The sequence below is a fragment of the Glandiceps talaboti genome, chromosome 22 (genome assembly GCF_964340395.1).
Source record: "Glandiceps talaboti chromosome 22, keGlaTala1.1, whole genome shotgun sequence".
NCBI classification, from domain to species: Eukaryota; Metazoa; Hemichordata; class Enteropneusta; family Spengelidae; genus Glandiceps; species Glandiceps talaboti.
This window is the reverse complement of record NC_135570.1, coordinates 6,480,978-6,506,536: the sequence shown is the minus strand read 5'-3', so window position 1 is coordinate 6,506,536 and position 25,559 is coordinate 6,480,978. Positions and strand designations below refer to the sequence as shown.

The window sequence follows — 25,559 nt, the reverse complement described above, 5'->3', positions numbered from 1 at the left end:
AAATTACGGGTATCAGATAGCATCACAGACAAGATAGAAACATAACAAGAATTGCTATTAGGCCTAGGTGTTATTAGGGGGACTACAAGCTCGGTAATCGTCTCTGGAAGTTTGCAAGGTTTTCTTTTGTGCAAACAAGGGCCGAAGGTTACCGAGAATTCCGTGATTTGCTCTTCGGGAATCATCGGCGTTGCATGCTGTGACAAAGCAAAGACCGATGGTTCCCGAAGAGCAAAAAGGAGCAAATCACGGAATTGTCGGTAACGTTCGGCCCATATTTGAACAAAAGAAACTTTTGCAAACTGCTAAAGCTGATTACCGAGCTTGTAATGCCCCTATTAACATTTCGACACCATACACGTTCATGTTTTGCTTCTCTCTTGCCTGTGGTGTTATCTGATACCCGAAATTTTGTGTTTAATCGCCTCATGAATAATTTTTTGGGAAATTTTTAAAGCCTCCTCAGGATTAGAGATGATGTGTGACAGTGAGGGCGCCTGATCCTAGGTACTGAGTCAATATTTCAGATCGGCAGCTGATTGGGACTGTTTGTCGGGTAAAAACGATCGACTTATTACGTAAGAGATGAAAAAATGTCAGTTTCTTTTGTATTGTCAACAGCAACAGGTGTCCATGGCCCAAGTAAATCGTATTTTCAAAGTTTTTATTGCAGAAACATAAAATTTAGGAGGGATTTTTGATAAGTTAAGATAAATATATATCTGCGATGGGAAACTATTCAATGAATGTGTCTAGAGTGAGTGATGTGTTAGGACACACAATTTAAAACAGCTTGAACGAGCTACCGATCTGAAATGTTGACTCAGGATGATGGTACGCCTCGATGCGGCGCCCTCACACACCACTCACTTTCGACCCGTTTTAAAAAATCCTCAAAAAGTTTATTCATGAGGCTACGAAACTCAAAATTACGGGTATCAGATAGCATCACAGACAAGATAGAAACATAACAAGAATTGCTATTAGGCCTAGGTGTTATTAGGGGGACTACAAGCTCGGTAATCGTCTCTGGAAGTTTGCAAGGTTTTCTTTTGTGCAAACAAGGGCCGAAGGTTACCGAGGATTCCGTGATTTGCTCTTCGGGAATCATCGGCGTTGCATGCTGTGACAAAGCAAAGACCGATGGTTCCCGAAGAGCAAAAAGGAGCAAATCACGGAATTGTCGGTAACGTTCGGCCCATATTTGAACAAAAGAAACTTTTGCAAACTGCTAAAGCTGATTACCGAGCTTGTAATGCCCCTATTAACATTTCGACACCATACACGTTCATGTTTTGCTTCTCTCTTGCCTGTGGTGTTATCTGATACCCGAAATTTTGTGTTTCATCGCCTCATGAATAATTTTTTGGGAAATTTTTAAAGCCTCCTCAGGATTAGAGATGATGTGTGACAGTGAGGGCGCCTGATCCTAGGTACTGAGTCAATATTTCAGATCGGCAGCTGATTGGGACTGTTTGTCGGGTAAAAACGATCGACTTATTACGCAAGAGATGAAAAAATGTCAGTTTCTTTTGTATTGTCAACAGCAACAGGTGTCCATGGCCCAAGTAAATCGTATTTTCAAAGTTTTTATTGCAGAAACATAAAATTTAGGAGGGATTTTTGATAAGTTAAGATAAATATATATCTGCGATGGGAAACTATTCAATGAATGTGTCTAGAGTGAGTGATGTGTTAGGACACACAATTTAAAACAGCTTGAACGAGCTACCGATCTGAAATATTGACTCAGGATGATGGTACGCCTCGATGCGGCGCCCTCACACACCACTCACTTTCGACCCGTTTTAAAAAATCCTCAAAAAGTTTATTCATGAGGCTACGAAACTCAAAATTACGGGTATCAGATAGCATCACAGACAAGATAGAAACATAACAAGAATTGCTATTAGGCCTAGGTGTTATTAGGGGGACTACAAGCTCGGTAATCGTCTCTGGAAGTTTGCAAGGTTTTCTTTTGTGCAAACAAGGGCCGAAGGTTACCGAGAATTCCGTGATTTGCTCTTCGGGAATCATCGGCGTTGCATGCTGTGACAAAGCAAAGACCGATGGTTCCCGAAGAGCAAAAAGGAGCAAATCACGGAATTGTCGGTAACGTTCGGCCCATATTTGAACAAAAGAAACTTTTGCAAACTGCTAAAGCTGATTACCGAGCTTGTAATGCCCCTATTAACATTTCGACACCATACACGTTCATGTTTTGCTTCTCTCTTGCCTGTGGTGTTATCTGATACCCGAAATTTTGTGTTTCATCGCCTCATGAATAATTTTTTGGGAAATTTTTAAAGCCTCCTCAGGATTAGAGATGATGTGTGACAGTGAGGGCGCCTGATCCTAGGTACTGAGTCAATATTTCAGATCGGCAGCTGATTTGGACTGTTTGTCGGGTAAAAACGATCGACTTATTACGTAAGAGATGAAAAAATGTCCGTTTCTTTTGTATTGTCAACAGCAACAGGTGTCCGTTTGTCCAATGTATAAAGCTGTGAGATAAGATTGAGATATATATATGTGCTCCAAAGATAATTTAAACTATACAACTATTATCTACTAATAGTTGCATAAGACAATCAGGTCAAAATAATATCATAGTTGTGAATAAAATAGATCCTATTTCAACAGCGGCAGTGGTCAAGTAACCAACACTTTTTACCTGTGAATTTTATCACCTCGGCATCATTAAAATAATGGCCATTCCATTTCTTGGTCGACACCATCATCCATGGCTTCTGCTACAAACAATACAAATGCATTACTAGAGGTGTACGAATAAGTTAATCTCTTTGTGGCCTTCTAAGTTCTAGCACCAAGTAAAATGTTATTACATGTACTGAGAATTACAGATTTCGTTCTAGCTTGCCATGGCTATTAAACGCGTTGTGATAGTTGATGTTGAGATAGACACAATAAAGATAACACACAAACATTCCTTTCAGTGTTTGCTTTGTATTTTGTTACATTTGTGTTGTTTTTGTCAGTCTCACTGATCTTGATACATCGTTTAATATCATTTGCAAGATAAGACGAAATCTAATGGTATACATGTTCTCAATACGTGTAAGCCCATTTTTGTTTGTTTGTTTGTTTGCGTGAATGACATATGATGACACTGTAAAACCTTCATTTCTCACACCTACATCCAGAAGTTGACCATCATGTAAACATTATTCGTTATTCCTCTGAAGATTACAGCAGTGGAACCAATCGTGGAACTCCAAGGCATGCCTTGTAACACCCTTATACCTTGGATTAAGTCTATATTACTCTGCACCTTATATTGCATCAAGCACTGATCTCTCCAGTGAGACACTTTTATCAACACACACACACACACACACACACACTCACGCACATACATACATACATACATACATACATACATACATACATTCATACATACATCATTCATACATACATACATACATTTATACATACATACATACATACATACATACATACATACATACATACATACATACACACATACACTCATACATACATACATACATACATACATACATACGTATGTACATACGTACATACATACATACATACATACGTACATACATACATACATACATACATACATACATACGTACATCATACATACATACATACATACATACATACATACGTACGTACGTACACATACACACACACAATGTAAAAATCAAAATGACATGCACTGAATAAAATTGACAAAACTTTATTTCAATAACATTGAATAAGCCTTTAGTCGAAAACATAGCCCCCCCCCCCCAACTTGTGTGTTGTATTGAGCAAGATGATTAGCATTTTGGCAATTTTAACATGGAAATGCTTTGTTAGACTTTCCAGGGATGCAAGTGTTTGAAGTGTTGGGTTTTCAGTATAAATAGCAATAATATTTGGTCGTGTTAAGTGTACAGCTAGAATGTAACCCTTTCTCTTTTTCCACCTTGGAAATGTTTGTCAAGGTCAAAGGTCCTGGTCTCATTAATTAGAAAGCTCATCATAATAATGTGAGGGTGGGTACTTGAACGATGTCCATAGACTTTTGGAGATAACAGGCAAAATGTGCTTTTTAATTTTATCACAGATTTGGCTGACATTTTGGTATACAGGTTAATGTCACAAAATTAAATGACTTGCATGGTCAAACCTAAGTCATGATTAAAAATATTATCACTTGAAATGTTTGATTCGAAAAGCTATGAAGAAAATACACATTTGGCTATTTGACCTTGAAGAATACTTTCAAGGTCAAAGGTTAAGAGCTTAAAAGAAAGCTCATATTTGATAACATGGGTGTAGGCACTTGAATGGATTCACTACGTATTACACCTGCAAAGTTATGATGCATATTTTGAAATTTAACAACAAACATGGCTGCCATACAGCCATATTTGATACAGTCGCAAAACAAAGTGACTTGCATATGTCTCACATAGCATGTTATCTTTGTGCCAGGTTTGGTTGAAATCGGTTGGTGCATGCCATAGATATGAGGGTGAATGCACGCACAGACGGACAGAACCTAACATATAAGCCCCCTCCTGGTGGTGCCCGTTGGGGCCTAAAAAAGAATAAAACTATTAAAGAAAAGACCAGTACAATTCCTATCTAATGTTAGCTACAATAAAATTATGCAAGTGTCTAAACTAATAGTTTAGATGTGAACTACATATAAAATAATTTCATACCTGTCTCCAAACCAAAGTAGAAAAATATACAATAATGGAAAGGAGAAAAGTATGGTTTCATGCTTAAAGTGTTACATTATATTATTGATACAAGAGTTATTGTGTCACATTATTGTTTGTTATATTTCACCATGTGAAGGCGCTGTACAGGCGATGTAACCATCAAGTTTCTTGTCAGAATTCCATGTCCCCAGAGTGACAGAGAAGCCTTATATACCTGAATATTCAGTTTGTCAGTTCTGACCTCAGATGGAGTACTAGCTTTGTTATGTCTGTATAATAAAAATGTATCCAGAAACCCTCCTTTTATACAGAGACTGTAAGATACACCCCCTCACCTTACAGACTAACAGAGACAGAGAGAAAAGACTTTATAGTGTCTATAAATTGGGTTTCTGTTACAGTTACTACCTCTTGGAGGGAAGCCCTCATATGGAAAAATGTAGTGACAGCACTAGAGCATTGTTCAACTTAGTCTGAATGTGACATTTTGAATAGGAACTGATATATGTACATAGCAGGAAAAGTTACTTTTATCACCAGATTTAAAGTGAATGCCTCCCGTAAGGCCAATTCCAATTTGGGACGACACACATTGTTGGAATGTAAAATTCTGAACTATTCTATTATACACGATGTACTACTTAACTAGAAAATCAATTACATTAAACTGTGTATAAAATAAAGAGAGTACTGTTACCAAATATTCATTTAAAAAGTTTTCCTACCAGGTCTCAAACATATGGTGACTTAATCAAATTTGATGCTATAAGTACTTGCATATGACTGACTGACAAGCTGTAACAAAGACTTAGCGAGTCCACAAATCAGGTATTTTCAGTAAACTGTTGAGTGTTTTTTTTATCTTGGTGGCATTCAGTGGGTTCCTTGCAGGACTAAACAATATCTGAAGGCACGCAATGCAGAAAATGGTGGATTTTCTAGGTTGCCTGATAGTTTCATCCAGAACTTTTCACAAAACCTTATAGCGCCCTCTATTGGTTGGTTGGTATGAATGTTGCTGGAAAGAAACATAAACATGAATATCAATGATACTTTTCACTTGAACTTGAAGGCATAACAAAATCTCTAGAGGTCATTAATATTTTAGTAAGGTGTTTTACTTTGGAAGTGGGCACATTGTTTGGTAAAAATAATTGATTAGTTGTAGTTGTTCACTGCTGACCCTAACTTTTTTTTATTGACGCACAGACTTGGGACACACTGTTGGTACTGCAACACACATATCTCGTGGATGAGATTGTCAATTGTTCATTAGGTAACCAAAAAAAAAATTGAAAAACTTTGCAAAGTAATGGGAGGAATAGTGAGATTTGATGACATTATCGTCTTGTAATCAAAACAACATGGCAGAATATAGTGTAGCACACAATATTTTCTGCATATCATACAGAAAGTACAAACACATCGATGAGAAATCTCTGTTTACGTACATTATATAACCTGAATCAGACCAAAAAAAAATGAAAAAAAAAATCCCCACCTACCCACCCTGTTTTGAAATTGGCCATTATCAGAACCACACCAATTTTTTTCTTTGGTCTAATTATATTTGTTAGCATGTTGAACATGATAAATATGCAACTTACCAATCGAACTAATTCTTCTTTTATCAACCTGGTGATTTCCTTCTTTGCTTTCTGTACTGCCATCTCTGAAGTACCTAGCAATAAAAAGATATATACAATGTTACAATTGCCCACATCAGACTGTAGATGAAAACAGAACCTGCTACAAACAGGGAAAGTAAACAAATGAATTGGATTAATAACACTTAGCACAAGACCTTGAAAGTACAGAGACTTGTATTACATTCCATCATTTGATAAGAACAGTTTTATGGCCACTTTGCATAATAGTTCATGTTCACAAACAAATTTCCAGTTCCCCTGGCACTTCATGTACATTTTGCATCATATAAAATAAATTATTGATGAAAGTTACCAAACTTCAAACAGTAATATTACTTACTTTCTATTGCTAAATACAGTTTTCTATCGCCTTCCTTCACTTCTTTTCCAGGAGGGAAGTATGTTCCTCGGATTGTTATACCAGCTTCACTGTATTCTTGGATTTGGGCAAGATTTTCCTACAGAAAAATGTGAAACATAATTTTATAGGTATAGTAAACAGTTTTTACTAAGTATATAAGGACCCTGGTTGAATAGAAAAGACTGTTTCAGATTAGTAATCTATAATTCTGATGGAAACTTTGATAACAAGAAACCAGAACTGAGGCAGGTTTTACCTGTATATATAGGATGTGCCTCAGAAATAAACTCTTTAAATTTTGTTGTCACTTTGTTCAAAAAAACCTATTCTCAGTTAAAATCAAGGAATAAAATGAAGGGTCACCACATATATCTTTTTAAATAGAGGTCAAAATGATATAAATATGAAGCTATTCTTGACTCCAATATGGCCGTCAACATGCGCCATTTGTGCTTCACCCACCATGGAGTTGAACCACAATTAACGCCTTGAGTAGCAGGATTGACTAAACGGAATAGTATGAAGATAACATAGTATGGAATACGGTCCGTCAGGAATTAGACTATCCTTTAACATGATAAGTAAAGTTGTCTAATGTCTGATTCTACATATCAGTCAATCGCTACTCATCTAGCGTTTCATTGTGACAACAGCCCCTTGAGTCACTCGTACTTTCCTTGGCTGAACGAAGAAAAATATTGGGTAAATAACATCTAATTGTGTTTTTTCAACCTACCTTAGAAGTGACTTTCCACCTGGCAGTCTGAGGGAAGTCATTAATTTCTAATTCTTCTTCATATTTACGGAATGTTTCAGTTGGTGGTTCATTAGAGTTGCCTTCTTCGCCTTCAGATACTGGTCTGTAGTTGAGTTTGGCATTGATCTTCTCTGCCATTTGTTCTGCAATGGTCTTAGCCTACAATGTAAAATTACAATAATAACATAATAATGATAGAATAGAAATTGATACTTGACTCTATTTCATATAGTAGCAAAGTTACTTTATTGAAATCTAGTTTTTGAAGTGACTACGTAGCTTTCCTCTAAATCACTCAGATGCCATCAGTGTAATTATGTTATGCCGTTTGGTCAGGTGACCTCCTTGTGGTATCACCTGACAGTAGACTTTTGTAAATAAGTGGGAGACGGTATTTACAATCAGGGTTGAAGGACGGCTGATGTTCTATCACTTCATTTTCTAACATCATAATACCTAATCATACTTACCGATACTGTTGGTGCAGCTAGGGAGCCACCTTTCATGATAGCCTGGGTAGCTTGCTGCATAATATCTTTAGAGCCCTCTAAGTTTCTATTAATTTTTTCAGCCATGAGTTTGGCCAGTTCTAATTTCTCAGTATTGACGTTACCAGTTCCTGGTATCGGTGGTATAACACTAGGAGTGGCAGCTAGAGCTGGGTTAGTACCTACAGGCACTGTAACATCCTTCACTGTTCTTTTAGATGCAAACATATCCTCTATCTGCTGGTCAATCTGTGGAAAATGAGAGTCGGAAACAGAAAGAGAGACATTGTTATCATTGCAATAAATAATTATTTCTACAGCTTAGAAACAAAAAGACATGAAATACAAGTTATTATTACATATGTACCGGCAATTATGTGCATCGTTGAGTGTGCATACAAGTGGTATTTGCTCTGCAGCAATACCAAAACATTACTGTATTCCTGCATGCAAATGATAGCACGATTGTTCGTTGCACAGAATATCATGTGATTACACAGTATAATTTTTATAGAAATTTCTGTTTTGGATAAACATATTTCATATAAATAACCACGCCAAATGAGTGCCAGTATGTGTACTCAGGGATATTTGCATTCAGACTTGCAGTGTTTTCTGCTGCACTTTCACTCACTTTATTCATGAAAGTATGACTGCGGAGAACAGCACAAGTACCCATGCAAATACTCCAAGTATGCCATACATGCACTCATGTATCATGGGATTCTGTCATATTATTGGAGACACAGGATAAATATACTATTCTCAAGTCTTCCATATTCAGTAAAATTTGTAAAATAGACTTCTGACATCAATCTTAAAATGCACGGTAGCATTTCAAGTTTTCTTTCTTCTACTTACATCTACGCCTGCATCCTCTTCGTCAGAGTCTTGTAGGCCGAGCGCTGCTTTCTGTAATTTCTTCTTCTCATTCGCCAACTCTTTCTCAGTTTCATCAAATTTAAAGCCTTTCCCACTGAATCCACTGCTCTTCATGATCTGTTTACCTTCCTAGTGAGGATAAAAGGGAAAGCGTGATTTAGAAAAAAAGAACTGATATTATTTGAAAGTTGAAGGACTTGATGAGTAACACAATAATACCAGTATGGTGTATGACTGGCAGTCTGATGATACATTGTATATCTTTAGACCTACTGGAATTTGGGGATGTGTGTGTGTGTGTGTATGTGTGTGTGTGTGTGTGTATGTGTATGTGTGTATGTATGTGTGTGTGTGTGTGTGTGTGTGTGTGTGTGTGTTTGCGTGTGTTTGTGTGTGTGTGTGTGCATGTATGTCTGTGTGTATGCATGTGTGTGTGCATGTCTGTCTGTGTGTGCATGTGTGCGTGAGTGTGTGTGTGTATGTCCATGTGTCTGTCTGTCCATGTGTCTGTCTGTGTGTGTGTGTGTGTGTGTGTGTGTGTGTGTGTGTGTGTGTGTGTGTGTGTGTGTGTGTGTGTGTGTGTGTGTGTATTAGTGATTTTGCTAAGATTGTGTAAGACTGGTTACAAAAGGGGGTCAATCTGGTACTGGTAAAACTAACATAGTCTCCTATACAATGTATACCATACATTTTGTGGGCTCCACATACCTCAGGTATAGTTACTTATTTATCAACCATCAAATATCTAGTACAAGATACCAAAATATTTGAGACACACACACACACACACACACACACACACACACAGAGAGAGAGACATACACAGACAGACAGACAGACAGACACGCACACACAGCATTCTAGCTAGAGGGTACGAGTCAAGAGATAGGGCTGTACACTGATGAACACACGAATGAACACATGTACATATGTCATTCCTATCTATAGCCCCCCCCCCCCCCCCCCTTCCAGGCTATGCCTGTTTTGGGGGTAATAATCACAAAGTATCACTTGAACAGCAATTGGAGAGGTACACCTGTCCACTCTCATACCAACTTACTGATTTTTGTTGTGTAGTAAAATCATTCCACATTTTAACTAACTCTTCTGGTGGCGTCTGCTCTGCCAATTCAAACGCTTTAATAACATCCCCAGCATAGCGTGCCTGCTCTTGTGTTAGGAAAGTGTATGAAAAGCCTTTGTTACCAGCACGTCCAGTTCGACTACAATGTAACAAAACAATCATTGCATGTATTAGTTGATTCCCTAAAACATTAGCTCTGTGTTGGCCCCCTCATGAATCAATTGATTTGAAATTGATTTAAACTAATATTCAGTTACTACTGTGGAAAGCCAACTTTCAGCTTACTAAGATAGACACAAACTAACTATTGTTGTTCTATGTGGTAGCGATGCCACTGTTGTATGGATATTACCACCTTATGGACATGTGAGCCTAATAAGGGGATCATAGTGCTTGAAAGTTTATATCAGTCAAAAAATTTCAAAATTTCACAAAAGTTCCACTTAATACTATGGTTTACCAACACAGATGACTTTCCATTGAAAACACAACATACCCTACTCGATGCACATAGTCTTCATAATGGTTAGGGCAATCATAGTTGACAACCAATATCAGCTGTTTAACATCCAAACCTCTGGCAGCCACTGACGTCGCTACTAACAGTCTAATATTCCCGGCTTTAAAATCCTGGATTGTGGAATCCCTATCATACTGATCAATACCACCATGTAATGACAAACATGAGTACGATGCTTTCATCAGGTCTTTTAATAAACGATCAGCTCCTTCTTGCTTTTCTACAAATATAAGTACACTGCCTTGTTCTTGATATGTACCCAATAATTCTAGTAATTTGAAAAACTTTTGATCGTCATCCAGAATGACCTGTAAGAACAAGTTATAAGGAGATTATAAATGGCATGATGATCAAAGACTGTTCGTTATATGTTACAAATTTGATGTTATTCACAGACACATACACAATCTAACACACATACACAAACTAACACATGCATACATACATACATACATACATACATACATACATACATACATACATATACATACACACACACACACACACATACATACATACATACATACATACATACATACATACATACATACATACATACATACATACATACATACATACATACATACATACATACAAATGTACATACAAACACACACACACACATAAATAAATAATTAATAAATAAATAAATAAATAAATAAATAAATAAATACAATTACACACAAGTTTACACTAGTGTCTGAAACTTTTGCGTTGCTAAAGCTGACTGACTACTGGATCAAATTCATGAGCCATAATCATTTCAATTTCATGCTCAGTTTTGATCAGTTTGCACATTAACACTGGTTTCTGTTGATTTATCAACTGATTGATGCTCTTAAATAACATGTTTAATTATCAAAAACAACAAAATATTTCTTGGACTGGCCGTAAAAATAATTGAAAACAGCTTACTGCATGCTGTTCCACATCAGAGCAAACAACACTCCTGCCGCCAACTTGAACTTCAATTGGTTTGTTTAAGATACGTCTGGCCAAGGCCTCCATTTGACGAGGAAAGGTTGCCGAGAACATAACGGTCTGACGATCTGGACGAATGTTATCAATAATACGCATGACCTGAAAATAATTGATGGAAAAGTTAATACTTCAGTTGAGACCAAGATTAGACTCTCTCACAGTCCTCGGAACTTCGCTTTACTAAAATCGACGCTAAATGAATTATTTTGTATGTACCGATACCATCTACATAACGTACTCCATTGTACTCGAACAACCTTGTACTGTGCACCCTCATCGACCACATAGAGATACATGTTCGTTGACGTGTGACAGAGACGCTCCGTATTTCCGCGAACACGATAACACGGAGCGTTGCAGTCACACGTCAACGAATGGTTATCTCTATCATGGTCGATGAGGGGGCACAGTACAAGGATATTCGAGTACGGTTAATTAGCTGGCATCGGTACGTACAAAATAATTCGTTTAGCTTTAATTTTAGTAAAGCGAAGCTCCGAGGGCTGTAAGAGAGTGTAGACCAAGATATGACTAGACTGAATGATTGGATGTTGAGGGCGCTCTTCTCATCCATTTCCATAAACTATTGAAGGGGAACTATGTGATTGCTGTTCTGCAACAAAATGTTGTTGTATCCAATCATATCACTCATTTCAGTTTGTTGTATTACATCCTGTATGTTCAATCCACACTGGACATGGGTGCATGGCCATCCCCCTAGGAATGTTCCCACCAAATTTCAGACAAGTCTGCCCAGTAGTTTTGGAATTGAATTTTTTTGACCAAAATTCACATAGTTTTACCCAAAATGCACATCTCTGATGTCATCATTTTCATTTGAACAATTTCCCAACTTGTCACAAAAAGTAATGTCCCATTAAATACCAAGGCAAATAGTCTTGTGATTTTGAGTTTAAGTCGTGCACGTGCACACACACACACACACACACACACACACACACACACACACACACACACAGACAGACATCACACCATGCCTATAGCACTACTGAACCTTATCAGTTCAGTTGTGCTAATGAACATGTCTTTATGCATACACACATGACTAACACATGACATGATACTGTCATTCAATGAGTATAACATTAACATGACAAAGATTAATGGTGTAAAACAGAAAATTTAGAAAAAAATAAACAAATTAACAAATACACATCTTGGCATCATTAAGTCTAAAATGGCATCCAAAAAAGAAAAACAACACTTTAAAGTGACTGATCTCACCTGTGGTTCAAATCCCATATCAAACATCCTATCTGCTTCATCCAGTGTAACATACGTGCAACGTCGTAAATTGGTTACCCGGCCTGTGGACATTACAACACATGCAAAATAATTAGGCAAAAAATAAGAACTTAAAATAAGTAGTGCAAGTACACATGTACTTCAAAAACTAATATCTGATTTCTAGCAGCAATATAAAGTAATTTTGATTATTTCAAGCACAATAACTTGACTTCAGGTCAGCTTACTGTGAATAGATCGTTGCAATATGATCTGTTGTGTGTCAAGTAATGAAAGAACAATACATGGTACAATGTATATGGTACAAGTTTTGGAGCCTGAGGAAAAGACTTAGGTATATAGAGTAGTGGAATACATCTCAACGATTTCTTGAATGAATTTGAATACATCTGCATATAATTAACATAATAAGGTCACACATTATGTAAATTTATTGGAAATGCTATCACTATGTCATGGGAGGAAAACACTGAAACTATAATACATAATATCATATGATAGATTTTATCAATAAATGGTAACAGTTCATTTTCATTTGTATACATTTGTCTTTACAGCTCAAATTATTTTCTTGTAAAGCTAAGGAACTGAGCGGATGATGTGGAATAGCATGGTATTATGAAAACATGTACAGAATGGCGAACACACGACAAACTTTACTAAAAACATACTGTATGTAGTTAAGCATACAGGGCAGACTGGTGAGCTGATATTATGATCAGCTATCTTTGATATTTCAAAGATTACAAATATATGCATGCCATCAAGTTTGTGGTATGATTTCAACTCATTTGTTTTCTGCTCAGACTGGATCAGAATACAGAAAACAGAAAGTAGAGATGGATATCCAATTCTCACAGATCAAAAATGTTAGTTATTTTACTTTAAAGGGGATTTATCAGTTATGTCAAAAAATTTGAAAATAAAAAAAAAAGTTCAAGTGGACGTAAAACTAAATATGCCAAATTAGTAAATTTGCAAATAATTAGTTCCATAATTGTAGCAACAAGTTTCACTTCTAATCAAGGAATGTTATTTCTGTAGTTCCAAAATTTGTTTCAAGTGTCATAATTTTTTTGTCACAAAATTCGTCCTCCTCAGTTGCAAGATTTATCATTAATCAATTTTGTATTACAAAATTTTCAGTCGCATGTTTCATCATTTTTTGTCACAAAATTTATTATTTTCAGTCACAAGATTCATCATTTTTAGTCGCAAGATTTACCCTGTTCTACGTTTCTGAGAATTAAAATATGCAAATATTGGGAACACAGATTAAGGTTGGATCTTCTTTGTCGTGTCCAGTCTCTCGTATGAAGCTACAACAACACCTATGCTTTGGGTAATTAACCTGATGGAATAAAAAGTACAGACATTACACAACATATGTGTGGAAAACTCCGCATTTTTGAAATTGAAAAGTCTAGCAACATGTGTGTATTGCGAGTTTGTCAACTGTGAAAACGCCTGTAAAGGAGAACAAAGGTCTGGTTAATACTCACAGCCTTCATCAAGCTAGATATAGAAACCCATTTTCACACATGTGATGTTATACTTCAGACACTCATTTGTTTTACCTCAGGTAGGACAGCACAAGCTGTCAATCACAATAACAGCAAGAAAGTACCCCTAACTTACCAGTGAAGTTCAAAATGGTTTCGATAGAATTTCTTAGCAAGCAGACTAAGACTCCTAAATTACAAAGTAGTACAGGATATATTTGAATTCTTGTGGTAAAATAAGTACATAATGAACAGTAAAATATAATATGTTTGGAACAGTAAGTTAGAAACATGCGCAATGTTTTGATCCTTCTACTCCAGACCCTGATCACGCAATGATGTAATTATTCAGCGTTAATAGAGAGGTTTAGATACATGTTATCTGCCAGTTTCAGAAACAGACATTCAGTAATGCTGAATTATTAAATCATTGCATTAAGGTCCATAGTAGATGGATCGAAACATTACACTTGTCTCCAACTCACCATTCCAAAGTACTTCTATTTTACTGTCCTATTGATTCTTGGTACCATGGAGAATCTGTTCTTGGAGTACAAAAGTGACTTGATATTTGCATTCACATACTTATTCACATAGCAATTCTGATTCCTATCTGCATTTACATGTAATATGCATGAATGGCTCAAAACACATTGTGCGACTTTTTAGTAACACTTGCTATATGCAACTCAGAGTGCTACTAGCAGAAGTTATTGTAGACAAGAGTGCAACTATATCCCATCTGAGGTAAAAGTCAAAGTGCCTTTCAGCGATAACGTACAGTGGATATACATAAACATGCAGTCAGTGAGACATGACAAATGACACATTTTCTATATTCATTCCACTGTGAGCACCGTTGTCAAGAAATCAATAATATTTTACTGAATTTCATACTTTTCTCAGAAAATAGGGCTTTCTGTTCAAGAATTGAGCTGAGTGCAAGTTGATTACACAGTTGCTAATGAAATGACCTTGATTGCTAGATATTCTTGATCCGAGTTTAGAATTTCATGTTCATAGCCTTGTAGCTAGGATAGTAAGTAGATGAAATGCACCTGAGTTGAGTCACTTCACTGGAGGTTCTCCACCAAAACTATGGTACAAGGTATGGGAAGCTATTGTGCCAGTTTATATGACTTATCCCATTCTATTACATACATACATTAAATACTGACCATCTTGCAAATTGAGTTCAAGATCAGAGCTTACATTGGAATGACTCCAGAAAACAAACACACAGTTACAATGATATGACAATTGCAGTTAATGCATCACATTACTCATTTTAACAACCACACAGACATTGTGATAGATCCCTTTGCATCAGAGAGAAGTTAGACAATGCATGCAGTTTGCCGTACAGATGAAAAAAAGAAAACCATAATACAACAATTTTCTGTCTTCTTATTAAATTTTTAGAAACATCGTACCTGCTTACATAATCTAAAATGACAATAATCAAATACATGAATACCACATGTATGTACCATAATAGTTGGGGATTTTTCGGAGGATGGTTCTTGTGGCTTGTGTATAAACTCGTCTTACTGCCTGAGGATCTCATATTTGAGACATTCGGAATGTCAAAAAATGCAAATCTGCATAATATTTGAAAAATGGTGTATTTTCTTTCTGTGTTTTTGTTAAGGGTGATAAACTAAGTTCCCCAGACATTTACCAGGGTTTCCTACCAAAATTATGGTAGTATGGTACTATGAAAAGGTTTACAAATTTTACCAAATTTCCCTTCTCTGTTACCATGGTTCCTAGACCCTAGCAAAAACACTTTTTATTTGCAGAAAACATCCCTTTCCATAACTTCAATGTCAACTCCAATCTCTCTGATACAAGGTCATCACCAACGTACGACTCAAACACAATCAATGTTTGACATTTTGATTCAACCCAAAGAATCCAACCAAACGTTTATTCTAGAATACTGATTGGTAAGTGTACTTACCACTGTTTGCTGACAGCATGTCAATCATTCTACCTGGAGTACATACAATAATCTCAGCACCACGTTTAAGTTCAGCAATCTATAAATAATTAAAAGACAACTTTTCAATGTTTCCAAATTATCTCTAGAAATAATGATATTCATTTCCAAACAGAAATGTATGACTACAACGAAAATTTAAAAATTGGTTATATTTCTCTACTTATAATCTCTGAAAGAAAAGATACACATAAAGAATGTACATAAATACATACATACTTACACAGATATGTGTACAGCCACACACACCCATGGACATAGACATACATACATACATACATACACATACATACATACATACATACACACACACAGACACACACACACAGACACACACACACATAGACACAAACACACACACAGACACACAGACAGACAGACACACACACACACACACACACACACACACACACACACACACACACACACAAATGCAAATGATACATACAATGATATCAGCTAACTCAGTAACAGTAAAGATGAAAATTGAAAAGCGACAGTATGAATCATTTTTTACAGTACTGACCTGTTCACTGATACCAGTACCACCATAAACACATACAGCTCTCAGTGATGTAGATTTGGTAAATTTCTTACACTCTTTGTAGATCTGCATGGCTAATTCCCTGGTGGGTGACATGATTACAGCTATGGAAAAAACCATAAGAATGTCATTCTCACAATAACAATGGGAATGATTTTTTTATGCAACATTTAGAACTTCATGATATTACTCTGGTAATTTAGCCATCGGTTTACTAAGATAGACTCAAACTGAAACTATTGTCAGAATGTGTTGATACAACAGTGATAAGCTACTGAATGGACATTGGTTTAATTACAGTCTCAGTAGGTAGATGTCGCAGAGTTTTATTGACAGAGTTCCTTTCGCGTAGTAGGGTCTATGGTTCCATGAACTTCACTTGCAGTGTACTGTTTTAGAACTTCCAATGTTTATACTATCTTGATCAAAGGGTGATTGGAATCACACAACAGAGGAGCTGCTATCACCCATTTGTGTTGTCTACCACATTAGAGAACAATATATTTATTTTGTGCTTATCTTAGTCAACCAAAGGCTTGATTATGGTACCAGAGTTGTAAAAGAGCCTCAGTTCGGCCTGACAAAGCCTTACAAAAAGTAGACACAAAGACACGTCACGTTGTTCAGGAATACCATGTTTCTGAAATCAAGTCAGGTGATAGGCTCATCACAGTGCACAGTGCGTCATACTGTAAACATAGATACGTTTGCCACTCGAACATTTTGCAATTATACAGTCTTCAGCTAGTTCTCAAAGACTAATTTTTACTAATTACCAGACTGGTACATTGTGTTCATGTACAAGAAGGCATTTAAGTCACTACTTATTGTTGTGTTTTTATTTTCCATTGAAATAAGTGAAAACAAGTCTTTAGAACGAATTTCTATGTTGACAGTATCTTACAGAATAAGAGAATGGTCATATATAGTCCTTTTTGTCCCACAGATAACAAAGCACTATTCCAAGAACCTGGGAGTGAATCATGGGCCTTTAAAGGCCAACATAGGACGGGGATTCAAATTTGGGTGAGAAAAAGTTGCTGGCAGAGATAGGAACAATCTGGACCAAAGAATGATCCTTCCTCAGTAATCATTTTGCCCTACAGATAAGATAGCACTATTGCAAGATCCTGGGAACAAATCGTGGGGCCTTTTAAGGCCAACATACTATAGAAGGGAGATTCAAATGTGGGTGAGAAAAACTGTTATCTGGCCAAGCTATGAAGAATTTGTACCTGAACAAAGAATGATCTTACATAAAGAGAGTCTTACCAATAGGTCCTTCATCTATATCCAATGGGTCTTGATCCATAATATGTCTAAACATGGGTAAAAGGAAAGCTAACGTTTTCCCACTTCCTGTCTTAGCAATCCCAATCATGTCTCTACCAGACATAATAGCCGGCAGGGTTTGAGCTTGGATTGGTGTAGGTTTCTCATACTTATGTTTCTTCAAGACATCGAGTACTTTCTTGGAGACACCACAATGTACCCAGGCTTTGACAGGTTTGGGGCAATGTTTACCACGTACCTTGATATTTTCAAGTTCAGCACGATAAGAAGTCACCTCTATGACAACAAATACAACACAATACATCAGAAATTGGTTACATGAATATCACTGGTATAATCGCTTTCCATAATTCAAAGAAATAAGAACTTATCATGGCCATTTTGAAGGAAAGCTGACCTAAAAAAATGTATTTTTTCAACTCTTCGCATTTGCATTTTGAAAAATGAGCTGATCAAATCACACAATTTGTACTGAATACCATTTTAACCAATTTCACACAATTTCAAATACAAAAGCATTTCCAAAAGCTTTCAGCTATAACTTCTACTTGAGGAGCAATGTAGCTAGTTATATTGCCAGTCATCTGTCTGACAAAGTCATACATTCCCTATAAGAATAGTCTACTAAAGGGGAATAGAAAGCCACCCCAGGAAATAAAGACATTTCCATAAACTATGGGTTCTGGAGATTCATTTCATGATTGTACATTACCTACAATTACTTGAGATTTTAGAGAAACATCAAGTTGATCGTGTGCCTTTATATTGTATCTTTGCTGTGGGCCACAATGCCTCATGGGAGTTAGGAGAAATATATTCAAGGTTGAACAATGAATATTCATGACTCCTCAATGTTTATTCTCTTCAATGTAAAACATTTCTTCTGAATTCATTCTTCAACCATGAATACTTATTTTTGCTGACTCCAACGAGGAAATATATGTCTTTATTTCCTGGAGTGGTGTTTTCCTTTAAAATGTTTGAAAACCCACTGTATCCGAAATCCCAATTCTTGTGCAACCAGTCAAACTCTACACATCAACTTCAAATTTAACCCAGTCTGCTGACATTCCACCATGGTGATCACTTCTGACTACTTACCTGCTTCAGTCATTTTAGCAATCTCTGGAACTTCAACATAGAAATTTCTACGGAAATCTTTATAATCTATTTTGTTGTGATCTACAGCCTCTAATTCCTTCTTCTTTTTGTTCTGTATTAAATTAGACATCGTATCTTTCAAACTTTCTTCTTCTTCCTCTGATGAATACTGAAAGACAACAAATAAATACATCATGTTAAAGACAAACAAAGATAAACTGATTTTATCTCAGCTGTTATGCTTTTAAAAACTTTTGGAAAGTTCTTCATAAATTGTCACCTGACTAAATATATAACGAGGTAGAATGAAGTACGTAACTATTCTACCAGCCAAACATCAAATCTAAATACGCATGTGCTGAGAATTAGCAGTAATTCCGGCAAGAGAACCTTTTAAATGCTCTGGAGCTGTCGTATGGCACAGTCAACCAACACATACTAAGCAGTGCAAAACAACTCATACTTTTAGGAATACATACATAAATCATCTTATGTCAGAGAGGATGATTAGCCCCATATAAGGTAACAATGTGTGTACCTACTTCAGAATGAATACTCATTAACATAAATGAATACTAATTAGCCCCATATAAGGTAACAATGTGTGTACCTACTTCAGAATGAATACTCATTAACATAAATGTATACTAATTAGCCCCATATAAGGTAACAATGTGTGTACCTACTTCAGAATGAATACTCATTAACATAAATTAATACTAATTAGCCCCATATAAGGTAACAATGTGTGTACCTACTTCAGAATGAATACTCATTAACATAAATGAATACTAATTAGCCCCATATAAGGTAACTATGTGTGTACCTACTTCAATAGCATCCTGGTCATTTTCCATCAACTCTCCCTTACTGGAAACTGTACTTCCTTTAGGCTTGGCAATGCCAGTCAGTATGCTGAACTTACCACTTGACTTTCCCTGAAAATCAAAAAATCAATTGAGTTACATATATGCATACTATCATAACACTTCTAGGCAATATCTTAAGAATGGAATCTTCAAATTTCATATAATTTGGAGTGTACAGTGACAATAGCAAAGCACAATTGTACCATAAAGCTTTTTGACAAAACTTTCATTGAGAAATTTTCATAATTAATGAAAGATTCAAATTTCATAAAACTGACTCATACTTTGGTGACACCACAGTGCAGATGTAAATACAATTTTTGATGTAGCTTTTGATTTTAATGAGTAATTTGCATAATTGCCGATTTTTGGTTATTAGGCAATATCTTAAGAATGCAATTTTCAGAGCCTTTTTCATGCTAATGACTATGCTGAATAACAAACAATTGAACACTAATGTTTTCCTCACTTCCTCAGTTTTGTCTGATTTTAACTTTGAAACTTGTAAACATTCATTGCAAACAGTTTTTGAACTCTTCTACTGAAAGTTGCTTTAACTGTAGATGCAATGTCTTACAACCAAACCAGAGAGACCATAGACTCTGAGTTTTAACTAGGTGGTACAATGTTTTCTGCATTTAAAATGTATTTTGTTATAATAAACACAAACTAAATACCAACACTGACAGCACGTAAATGCGTGAAATGTTACATTTGATCTCACTGTGAACACAAATAAACAGTTCTGTGTTTGAATTATCCTTGTTTCATCTGACAGTGATGTTGATTTGTGTTCACAGTCAGATCAAATGTATCATATTATATACTTGTATGCTATCAGTGTCTGTATGCTGTTTTATCAAACAATGTAACGAGAAACTGTGTGTGAGATGTTGCACTGTCAATCTGCTTTGGTAGTAATATTTTATGAACAGTTGTTGTAAATTACCTACCCCACCAACTTGAGCAGTAAATTACCTACCCCACCAACTTGAGTAGTAAATTACCTACCCCACCAACTTGAGCAGTAAATTACCTACCCCACCAACTTGAGCAGTAAATTACCTACCCCACCAACTTGAGCAGTAAATTACCTACCCCACCAACTTGAGCAGTAAATTACCTACCCCACCAACTTGAGCAGTAACCATCATCGTTTTTCCTTTCTTCTTAGAGTCATTCATATGAATCTGACGAACTTCTTCATTTACTCCTTGCATGAATGCATCAAGAGGGTCCACATCTTCATTTGTCACTTTTATGTCATCCTTTTTGGCATTCTCTTTGGGTTTAATAACGTTGTCCTGTCAAACACACATAAATAAATAATTTTCATTTCAAGTCATTCTCCCATGAAAACATATATAAATAAATAACTTCATTTAATATCAATTCCCCATCAGAATGTAAGCTGACTGGGGGGCTATACAAAGTAGTCATTAAAGGCCATGGTTTCAATCCTAGCTTCAAACATTAGTGTTGTTATCTATTAGTTGAGGTATATGAATTACACTGGATCATTCTTCTGTTCTGGACCAGCCTGGCTCTGCACAGACAACTGTTTTTCACACAAAAATTTCAATCCTAAGCTAACATTACATGGACCCTTTATTAAAACTTAGCTCATTCCAGAACCAACAGACATGCTGACATCAGACATTGTTCAGGAAGACAGTCAAAACTAGGCTCTAGCAGTCAACAATTTGTGATCGAAAGATGATCAGCTTACCTTCTGTTCTTCTTCTCCTTCTTCTTCTTCCATGACTTCTTCCTCTTCATCATCATCAGTATCATCTTCAAGACTCCACTGTTTTTTCTTAGGTTCTGGAGCTTGTGGTTGTGCTGCAGCTTCTTCTTGCTTTTTACGTTCGAGTCGCCATTTTTCAATGCGTTCTCGTCGACGCTGCATTTCGTCCTCCAGTCGTTTCTGTTCCATTTCCTGGGGAAAATACAACAAATCGTGTCTTTATCTTATCAAAACAGAATCTATGGCATATTTTTTTCATAAATGGAACAGAAAAGAAACCAGGCAAGAACAAGAATACTAGTAAGATTTCAAGTTATTCTTGAGCTTTCTGGTTGCACAATGAATATTCATGAGATGTTTTACATTGAAGGGAATAAGCACTGAGGAGTCATGAATATTCATTGTGCAACCATGAATATATTATTTCTGCTGACTCCCATCAAGCAATAGCCCACAGCAAAGACACCCTACAAAGGCACAAGATCAACTTGATGTTTCTCTGAAATTGCAAGTAATTGTAGGTAATGTAAAATCATGAAATGACTCTCCAGAACCCATAGTTTATGAAAATGTCTTTATTTCCTTGAATGGCATTCCCCTTTAAGCTTGTATGTTACTAAGGAATATCATTTCTTTCAGTCTGCTTGTTAATTAGTCTGTAGGATACAACATTCATGCCATATTATCAGAATGAAAGGGGTTGGCTGATGTGTAAAGATGCCTGAACGTGGCATACCTGACTATTTGTTAATCACATTGATTTTCAAGAAGACAGCAAAAATATGAGGTCAAAATACTGTCTGTCTGATTGGATTGACCACATACACAATGTAGATAGTACTATCAATGATGAAAGGGTACTAATCACTAAAAGACAGCAAAAATATTAAAGCTACTGGGACTGCCATAGTACTTTATTCTTTCACATCGAAGTTTCCTACAATTCTACAACTGCCTTCTGAAGAAAGGAAGAATGGAAATACACAAGTAATCATTTATTAATTCTGAGTTTGAAGATTTTTAGTATTTCTATTTGGAAGGTATTCACAGTTAGTGGCCATGTTGTGTCAAAAAAAATTTACCTTGTCTAAGACTGGAGCTTCTTTTTCTTCTTTAACCTTCACAGGCTCTTCTTTGACTTTGACCTTGACTGGTGATTTTGACCTAGACCGACTTTGTTCTTTACTTTTGGAATGGACTTTCTTTTCATGACTCCTAGATCTTCGCTTTCTATCCCTTTCTCGACTTCTTGACCTTGATCTTTTGCGTTCCCTGGATCTACTTCTGGAATGATGGTGCCGTTCTCGGTCTCTGTCTCTGGACCTTGATCTGTAATGATATCGACATAATATGATAGGCCCTAAGTATAGGAACATTCATTTGTTCAGAAACAAACTTTTTATGTAGCAGCTATGCTAGTATTGTTCATTCAAAGATTTGATACCCTATCTGAACTAAGTGTTTCAAAATCATGCGTAACCATCGTCGCAAACCACAGACTCTTTTATGGCACCGTCCAGTACATGTCCTAGTTATTTTGTAGTAAGGCAGAAGAAATAACAACTCTGGTTTGCGAGAATGTGGGTAACTGACTGCTTTTGAAATATCTGAAGTCATCAAAAAAGTGAATTGACACCAGTATCCCATCAAATGGTCCTGCTTGCAGATGGAATAAGTCAGGACTACACTCTGGAAAAGGATAGGGATGTTGTCGCAACTTGTCGGAATTAAGTGCCAACTTACTCCATCTGCAAGCAGGCCTATCCACCAAACTGCTGTGTGTGATGTGTAAACAACAGCATTTATAATATAATTTCAATCATAAAACTTGATTCAAATAAGATGAAATGTATCTAAAAAGTGATTTTATGTATCTTGCAGGACGTGAGGCAGACATGAAGAACACTGGATCCACCGTTCAAAGAAGTGATATTAATTTCGCACTGGAATACCTCTAAGTATAACAATGTTAACATACCATCTGTTAGATCAATTTTTCCTGTACTCTGAACAATAAGTACCCTGTCCCCTAACTTTACGACTTCTAAACTGATCGACGGTACCAAAACACATTATATGGGCCAGTAGCATTCTTGTCTTGAAGGGCTAGATACAGTAACTAATTTTTTATTGTTGTTGACTCCAGCATTACCTGTTCCTTCTATCTCGCTCTCTTGACCTTGACCTTCTCCTTTCTCTTGACCTTGACCTTCTGTGTCTTTCCCTCGACCTGGATCTTCGTCGATCTCCCCTGTCATGACGATCAATAGGACGTACCCTATCCCTTTCACGGCTTCGCCTACGTTCCCTGTCTCGATTCCTTTCCCGATCTTTCTCACGTCTCCGTTTAGAACGGGATGGCGACGGAGATCGGGAAGTACTTCGGGATGACGATCGAGATCTTTTGCGGTAATGCCTATATTCAACAACATACAGATTAACATTAGCACATTCACCTCGACGTGCAGGGCACAACACAGTTGGGAAACATACGCATGTGGGGTTTTCAACTTGTCAAATATGGTTGTTTATAAATATAATATGAAATTTGAGACTGTGACATTCGCATTCCGCAATTTCTCCTTCAAATTTCATCTCTTTTCTGGCTGATATATTCACCATTAACTGCTAAGAAGCACATAGAACTTACCGCGTTTCCCTCGGCATATTTTCAATTTCTTTGTTGAGTTAAAAGTGAAAATTTATCACAGTGTGTACGTACGTTCAGTTAGCGTCCATGTGTATATCTACAGTCAGACAAAATCGAGATATTACCTTAATGCTGATTGGTTCGTCGAATAGAGGTGTCCGTAATTCAACCAATTAGAAAAGTGTTTTCTGGAGAGCATCTCAAATTTATTCATTCTCACATTTTCAGTACTTAGATTCGAAGCGTGATAATCAGAGCGACCTCGGCGGTGGTATATCTTAGACACTTTGTTTTTCTAAAGGGTAAATCAAGATGTTACACGAACATTTCAATCTAATTACGTTTCGTTTATACATTTCAGAGAAATGTCAATGTACATGTACGCAATAACTACATGCTATATTACACACATTAAAAAAAGAAAGAATTCTACATAATTCTGAGAGATTTACTTGCTTATTTATAGATAGTCGTTGTTTGTATTTCGTCTGTACTTGTGGATATAAAGTGATGTCAACACAGTAAAGAAAAAAACATCACTGAGTACCTAGTTTACCCTGTACCAGTATTTATATAAGATCTTGCTCCACATATGGAAGTATAACCCACTTCCATTTCCATGCTTCTACCATTCAACATGGAAATTAAGTTTCGGTTACAATGCAGCTTTAGAGTTGGTGTCATCTTTGTCTAGGGAAGCTTGTACTAGTATCAATTCATATGATCAGAAGAGTATTAGAACGAACGTCCCATACATACAACCCCCTTTCCAACATTATATACAATAATTTCAATATCTTACGTTCTAATATGGCAACCAATGCATTACTTCTTGAAACACTTTTACTTTGTGTCATGATACCAATCTTGGAGATATGGTTGTCCATACAGAAAAACATGGAGTGGTTCATTGCCATGCGATTGTTCTCGATGTGGTACATGTCCTTTCATTATCAATACTAATGTTGTTTGCCCCTAAAAATTGAACAGTGTGGCTGTTACAAGCAGATTTACTTGTATCAGTACTAACGTAGTGTATTGTATTACATGCCAGATTTTTTTTGTATATAGGTTCGACTGTACGTCGTCTTGGTGATCGTTTTGTGGAACATCTCCGTCTTACCAGACAAAAGAATTACAACTATCCTGTATCTGCA

The 25,559-nt window shown here is 36.4% G+C and overlaps 1 protein-coding gene across 1 annotated transcript; it reads right to left on the bottom strand.

Moving 5' to 3' along the window:
* Positions 1–3,755: 3,755 nt before the first annotated feature.
* LOC144452369 (putative ATP-dependent RNA helicase DDX46) lies at positions 3,756–24,533 on the bottom strand. Its single transcript, XM_078143462.1, has 20 exons — positions 24,403–24,533; positions 23,905–24,168; positions 22,835–23,081; positions 21,735–21,944; positions 21,133–21,309; positions 19,967–20,074; positions 19,137–19,305; positions 18,015–18,311; positions 16,725–16,846; positions 16,160–16,238; positions 12,674–12,756; positions 11,363–11,527; positions 10,424–10,755; positions 9,904–10,066; positions 8,823–8,972; positions 7,944–8,210; positions 7,453–7,632; positions 6,696–6,813; positions 6,314–6,387; positions 3,756–5,724 (listed from the first exon to the last, which is right to left on the bottom strand). Exons 1-20 carry the CDS (start codon positions 24,417–24,419, stop codon positions 5,677–5,679), a joined length of 3,270 nt encoding a protein of 1,089 aa, XP_077999588.1. The 5' UTR covers positions 24,420–24,533; the 3' UTR covers positions 3,756–5,676.
* Positions 24,534–25,559: the final 1,026 nt, after the last annotated feature.

Coding starts and splice junctions, on each gene's coding strand:
- LOC144452369 (XM_078143462.1), bottom strand. Junction 16,239..16,724: donor GTACTGGTATCAGTGAACAG/GTCAGTACTGTA, acceptor AATTATTTATAG/ATTGCTGAACTTAAACGTGG. Junction 8,211..8,822: donor AAGAGGATGCAGGCGTAGAT/GTAAGTAGAAGA, acceptor CATTTTCCACAG/ATTGACCAGCAGATAGAGGA.